At 37.0% G+C, this 7,430-nt stretch overlaps 1 protein-coding gene across 1 annotated transcript; it reads left to right on the top strand.

Moving 5' to 3' along the window:
- The first annotated feature begins 2,472 nt into the window (after positions 1-2,472).
- On the top strand, positions 2,473-5,716 carry LOC140335196 (noggin-2-like). Its single transcript, XM_072417647.1, has one exon. The coding sequence runs from the start codon at positions 3,909-3,911 to the stop codon at positions 4,563-4,565; it is 657 nt and encodes a 218-aa protein (XP_072273748.1). The 5' UTR covers positions 2,473-3,908; the 3' UTR covers positions 4,566-5,716.
- Positions 5,717-7,430: the final 1,714 nt, after the last annotated feature.

The following is a 7,430-nucleotide window of genomic DNA, read 5'->3' as shown; positions in this document are numbered from 1 at the left end:
TGATCATTAGGAATACAGAGGTCCGACAATCACAGACCAGCTCCATGCATTGCACCACCACTGACCTCTATGTCACCATTCTATACTGTAGTGATGTGGAGGTCAGCAGGGGAACCAGAATGAGCTGCAGGGGATTCAGGAGATTTGCTTTTGGAAGCAGCATAGGTAAGTATTTCCAGCCTTATTATTAATATTTTTATTATTATTAATATTATTAATAATAATAAACATTATTTATATAGCACCAACATATTATGCAGCGTGGTACATAAAGTAGGGGTGCAAATGACAGACAGATACAAACAATGGCACAGGAGGAGGAGAGGACCCTGCCCAGAAGAGATTACATATATGCAGCTGTACAGAAGAGCATTTGTTACTTTGCCCTATATAAAGAAAGCAAAATTTCACTTACATGTTAATAAAAAATACACAATAAATTCATATTATGAGTACAGTTAAATGCTCCTCTCTCATCTACCCATGCTGACCTTTCCTTTAAAAATGATAGATTCTGCTCATTTATAATAAAATTAACAGTGTACTGATTTCCTAAACTGTATGACTCCAAATCAACATTTTATAAAGGTTCATACAATATTCTGATGGTGATGCATTTATTTGTCAATCTGCCACAAGTGTCCTTATGTGTCTGGTATTATATGAGCTGTATTGCTCCTGGTCCTCAGCATATCATACCATGCTCACCCAAAATCCCATGCTCAGTCAAATCCTGCACATGGTCAGCAGTAACATGAGCGCCACCTACTGCACACTATAGGATAGTACCAGAGCAAAGAAACCTTCACAAAACCCAAAAACATATAACAATACATCAAATGAGACAGTCAATGAGATCTACATCAGATTCAATAAATGAAAAGGTTACATCAAATTACCAAATTAAAAGGGAACTCCAGGAAAACATTTACATAGATAGTACTTTTGCATATATGCCAAAAGTTGCCAAAATCTTGCTCAGTCCATCTTTTACACCAAGCTGCCTGGCCATACTATAATCAGGATTCAATCAATATATGTTGTTCAATACTAAAAAGCATGTTCACAGTGTTAGACTAAAGAGGCTCTAATTAGTTTATGGAAAGCTGACCCTCCCTGTCCTAGATTACATAAAACTGGTATGATATGTTCTGGTACTTAAGAACAGTATTCAAAAAGAAATGTAATGACAATTTAAATTTATTATATTCTACTTTTTAAATATGTTTGTGATGCAGCTGTGGGATAGAGGAAACCTTTGACCCGTATAATGGCACAGCAGCTACCTATATAGTGTGGGGCAGATTTTGCTTCATACCCTTGTATATGTGCCATATTATAGAAAGTGTAAGGTTCATATTTTAGTACAATCCAGAACAGAACATCTTCCACCTCCACAATACAAAGGCAGCTATACTATGTGTCACTGTCTGTCATTTGCAATCCTATTTAATGTACAGTGCTGCGTAATATGTTGGCACTATGTAAATCCTGTTTAATAATAATAATATTAATATTATTAATAATATGCTATACTAATAGCTATACCTATGGGGTGCCCATCATATTAGTTTATTATCTAGCAGGAAACGGCAAGACCACAAATGGTCATTTATGCTATATTTATTTATTTGTGTTTTTTAGAATAATACAAGTAATTCTTATTATATATTATTAGTATGATGTATATAAATGTATTAATTATTATTATTATTATACTTACATAATACAGCAATTTATAACATACAACTTGGAGAAGATCCCTGGATAAGAATATACAGATGGCAATGCTTGTTCTATTCTTTGTTTATATCTCCACACAAAATGCAACAATTGTTATAATGTATTGTAAGTTTTTTAAAAAAATTTTGATTTGCATAGTATTCAAGTTGCTCAGGAATAATACTATAGAACACATTCTGGTTCATTTTGCTATGGTATGAAAATTGCACAAACTGCTCCTTATGGCACATATAAATCCATCTCATTTCTTTATCTTATGATGTCTATTAGAAAGCAATATTTGACCTAATGTATTATATCTTCCAACATGGATATTGAAACCCTATTAACTTGCATATAACTTTTTTGCATGTTCTTAATAATCAACAGGTCCTTTATGCTGAAGGCATCTTATGTTCCTTGATAGATCACAATACAGTGCTGCGTAATATGTTGGCGCTATATAAATCCTGTTTATTTTTATTAATAAAAATATTAATAATAATAAAAAGAAGAATGATAAAACTTTTTTTCCATAGTGACTATATGGGGTAAGGAAAGCTATCCTGGGGAGGTTTAGGACCCAGCAGGAGCACTCTCAATTGGTTAGGATTTAGGAAAGGAGGGGGGAGGTTGGTGAATGTTGTGGAGAGGCTGTCAGGGAGTGTGTGAGAGTGTGTGTTTGGGGGGAGTGACTGCAGTGGGTAGTGTCAGCTAACTATTCACACCATCAGGGGGAGATATTTAACTTGCATTGGAGTGGAGAGCAGAGCACATTAAGGAGTGAGTAGCACCAGAAGAGGGTCATTCTACTGCAAGCTCTGCCTAGGCAAGCAGGTCCAGAAGAGAGGACCCAGAAAAGCACCTGCCTTGGAGATTGGACCTCAAAGCAGAAGCATCACCAAGGACATCACACTTATTGCCCATTTCCCTGGTACCTTCTGCATTGTAACCTGCTGCTCACAAGCTCCCATCTGGTCATTGCAAAGAGGGACAAGACCCCTGAGGCCATCCACCAGCAGAATGGTGTAGCCCATGAGCTGTGAAGGACATCTGGATATAACATTCATTTTAGCAATGTGATACCACAAAGTATCTTTGCACCCATATATATTGTAAAACAGAAGGGAGGGCTTGTTCAGCCTCCCAAGAAGCAAACCTCTAATTTGCACCCAAAAAACATTCAAAGGAAAAAGAAAAGAAAACCCTTGCACACACAGCTCCATGTGTTTGCTGTCTCTCTGCTCTCTTTTCATTTGAGGACTTGCTACCCTCCATACAAAGGCTGGAGCCAGAGGAATTGTGACAAAACTCCAATTCTCATCCCTGGATGAATAAATCTCCATGCAAGAGTTGGAAAAAGGCTGAAAATTAGGAGGGATAAAGCGAAGACATCCTTGAGGATGAAGTCTATTGCCTATGCAGGTCTGCAGGGGTTTTGGAACTGTCTAAATCACAAGGGCAATTCAATCTTTTTACTTTAAGGATTTGTAACTTTTATTTTCAGGATTTTATTATATATATATGTCTATTTTTTTTTTTTTTACTTGAGACGCTTGGAAACTCAATGTTTTGGATAAGCTACCAGCCTACAGCTCTGCCTATAATTTTCCCCAATTGAAAGGATTAATTTTAATTATTTTTAAACCATTGGCTCCTGTCTCAGAGCAGACTGTATTGCAGAGTCTAGACAAGTTGTCCTGGATGTCACCATGGGGATGGGGCCTATTCCTCTGTGAATTTTTATATCCTGCACAGGAATAAGAGAGGAGGGGGCACCTGAAAACTTGGAGGAAGGGGTAAATTAAAAAACTTTGCCTTCCTTGTGTGGTGACAGACACTGCTACTTCTCTGTGAGAAACTTCCTGGCTCCACAAGGCTTCAGATACAGTATATCCATCTGTGTATGTGTGTCACACACTGCTGATCTATTTAAAGCATCTTCTCTGGACTTTGTATCTATTTCTAAACTCTGCAACACAGGCCAAGGAGAGAATATAAGCAGTGAAAAAAAAAGAAAAAAAAAACATTTACCTAAAACCCATGTGCTAACCCTAACTGTGACCCCTTTACTGGATTACTATACCTTTATATTTTTCTTTTTAACATCTAAAAGTCATTTTTATAAAACCACGTGGGAGGGGGGTGGGAGAACCTTGTTCGCCTTTGAAGGGGGTTTTAACATCATGAAGAGGATTAATCTCCCTCAGGCGGTTTTGCTTTGCTCCTGTTTGGTTTTAGTTCACCATCAGGGGTCCTGCCAACCGTTTCTCAGGTTCAGACCCTCGCCCAGCGGAGATTTACCTGTCTTACCTGTCATTGAGCAACCTGACCCAGAGCAGGACCCGAAGGAGCAGGATCTGGATGAGAGGACATTGAGAAAGAAACTTGGCAGCAACTTTGACCCCAATTTCATGGCGGTGGTTTTACCCAGTCTTGTTAATACGTCCGTCCATGATATACTGACAAAAACGAAAAACCTTGGTGCTTTGCCGGTGGATTTGAAGAAGATGGATCTGAGTGAGGCTCCTTATGGTGGAAGGATCAAGATGGGGAAGAAGGCCAGGAGAAAGTTCTTACAGTGGTTGTGGGCTTATACTTATTGCCCAGTATTATACACTTGGAAGGACTTAGGGGTCAGGTTTTGGCCAAGGTTCATCAAGGAAGGACAGTGCTTTTCAGAAAAGTCTTGCTCCTTGCCAGAGGGCATGTATTGTAGACCCCACAAGTCCGTCACCAAAATTTTCTTGAGGTGGCACTGCCAAGGCTGGTCAAGACAAAGGTTCTGCACCTGGATCCCCTTCCAATATCCAATATTATCAGAGTGTAAGTGCTCCTGTTAACTGCCCATCAGTGAAGAGACTTAAGGGCTGAATGGGTCACTGGTTAAACCTTGCACTGCTGAAGGACAAGTAACCTGGTGCTTTTATTTTATTTTTTTTGCCATTGACACTGGGGAACTGGATAGTGAATACAACCACAGTTTGTGGCTGGTTGACAGCAGAAAAAACTTTGGAGCTGGGGGGGAGTGGATTCCCTTAACCCTTTCTGTACTTGCAACAAAGTTACAGAATAAGGTATTCTTAAAAAGGCCAGACAGGGACAGACGAAACAAGAATAAAAGGAAATACTGCCATAAATTAATATTTTTTTTCCTGTTGGGATATTAATCAGTTTTATGAAGTATTAAGATGATAGAAAGTGTTATCTTCCCCAACCTTGCACTGTTGATAACTATAATTATTCATATTATTATTATTGTATTATTGCTATGTATATTATTTTTAAAGCTTGATAAAAGCATCCGGAACTAAGCACCTCCAATCAGATGTTTTATTTTTATATGTAATATAGCTTTTTAACATAAATAAAAACATAAGAACAAAACAGAGAAAAAAAAGGGAAATCTAAATCCAAGTCACCAGCTTTTGTAAATAAATAGATTTTTTTTTAATGTAATACTGATGTAATTTTTCTCTTTTACTGTTGCTAGCTGTATTTTATTTTCAGAGGGTATTTGTAGTATATAAGATATGGACCATACTTCAAATCTTGTCTCGCGCTGCTCCTTTAATTTAACCCCTCTTCAGTACTTACACCCCACATGTTTTTTTTTTCCCACCCTGTAGCGGCCAATGGTAAATCTGATCCACAACAGTAATCTGAAACTTATATGCAGATCTATTGAGGTATTTTATTATAATAAAATAAATGAGAAATATAATTAACAGCTAAAGTATAAATGTTTTATAACAGAGTGTTATCTTTTTTTTTTTGTACTATGGGTAGAATTTTAGAAAGCAGATTGGATTATCTGTGTATACTTTATTTATTTGTAAGAATTGCAAGTAAAGAATGCAAAAAAAAGGAAAACAAATGTGGTTATAATTGCAGAAACCTTTGGTCAGCTATACTTGAAAGCTCCTTTTCACGTGACGTGGTTTAAATGAGAAGTCACACTCATGCAAGACAATTTAGGAGAAAATAAATATACAGTGGTTCAAATACGAATTCTTGGTGTCCTTTATTCAATATGAGTGTTCGGCTTAATGAGTGAAATGGCATTGTTAACATGTTTGCTTGGATAAAGATTTTTTACTATTTTTAAATATATATATATATATATATATATATATATATATATATATTTATATATATATATATATATATATAAAATATAATTGCATAATTCTCATAAATCATTATTATTAACACCATGCTAAGTGCAATGCTTTGATCTTGTCAAATTTCAAAAGTTATCTTATTATATTATTAGGGGGATTAGATGAATTTGCTAATCACAATCAATTAAAATGTTTTCCACCATGTAAAAATAATCTGTGCACTGCCCCCATTCATACTGAATGACTGCACATAGAACAAATAAATGGGATTCTCCTGTTGAATCATGGGAGTTTATTTAGGTAGGGACGTTCTTTAAAAGTTTTAGAAATTGTACCAGGTGGTATGATGGAAACAATGCTTGATACAACTCAAAATCCAAATAAAAAGGGTATAAGCCTATGAATGTGGCTGCGTTTTTTAGGTTGCTGTATTTACACATAAGGTGACAACGCTGACTTGCCTTTTGGTATCAATGGAGAAGCAGGGTTGTCACTATAGAGATCGCCATCTTTTCCATAGTAGTTCTGTAGTTCTTAGAAATAAGAAAGCTATCAGCTGACAAAATCTCTAGTAGGGTCAAGCAGTATAAAAACCATTTCAATATTATATTTGACTTACCAATAAAAAAGGAACATGGATATTATTAATATTAAACAGGATTTTTATAGCGCCAACATATTACGCAGCGCTGTACATTGAATAGGGGTTGCAAATAGGGAGGAGTAGAGGACCCTGCCCCGAAGAGCTTACAATCGAGGATATTAGAAGCCATCAGCCTGGTTGCATTACATCTTGGTAAGTACAGCCTGAAGTTAAGAAACAAATAACTTTAAGGAAGACAAAAGCAATTTTTTTTTCTTTTTTAATTTGCAAGTGAGAAAGTGGAAAAAGCAGAGCTGCTCCCCACAGACAATAGTCGGCCAGTGTAATAAGCCATTTAGATAGCACCAGGTCTGCTCACTATAAAACTATGGGGGTCTTACATCAAAGACTCCCACAAAGCAAACAGTTAAAAACTGCAGCAGATTTAATAGGTTAAAGGCAAAGGCTTGAGAGAAGGTAAAGGATTTATTTTATTGAGAAATTGATTATATCCCAGTCTAGCCACCATAATTCGTTTTAACACGCTACAATAAAACAAATAGCCCTTTGACACATAGGGTACGTCTGTAAAGCAACGCAAAGCCCCTCTGGTGGGCAAAGGAGTGGAATTCCAAGGGATCAAAGGGGAAGGACGTATACATACGCCAGTTATAATAGGTGTGTGAAGCACATTGTAACACGAAGGCTAAAAAGCTACAAAAATACTGCTTTTGTGTATGTCACAGTATGAAGCAACCGACATCCTCAGGACCAACAAGCACAGTGGTTGTATCCCCCCGCCATAAATGTGGTCGTTCAGGGATGCAAGGCGGGAAACTGGCCAGGGTTGGTAATATAATATAGCTATGGTGGTGGCAGACACAAATATTAAAATACTGCTAGACATCAATAGTTACTGTCATCCTCAGGACCAATGCCCACAGGGGTTATTTGCCCCCCGTCATTAATTTGGCCATTCAGGGATACAAGACCAGGGTTTG

This window comes from Pyxicephalus adspersus, chromosome 7, assembly GCF_032062135.1.
Source record: "Pyxicephalus adspersus chromosome 7, UCB_Pads_2.0, whole genome shotgun sequence".
Classification (NCBI taxonomy): Eukaryota; Metazoa; Chordata; class Amphibia; order Anura; family Pyxicephalidae; genus Pyxicephalus; species Pyxicephalus adspersus.
Note: the sequence above shows the minus strand (reverse complement) of the source record. Positions and strands in the feature narration are given on the sequence as shown.

What these genes read in the sequence shown, in the direction of transcription:
- LOC140335196 (XM_072417647.1), top strand. Translation starts at nt 3,909, where the DNA reads ATGAAGAGGATTAATCTCCCTCAGGCGGTTTTGCTTTGCTCCTGTTTG.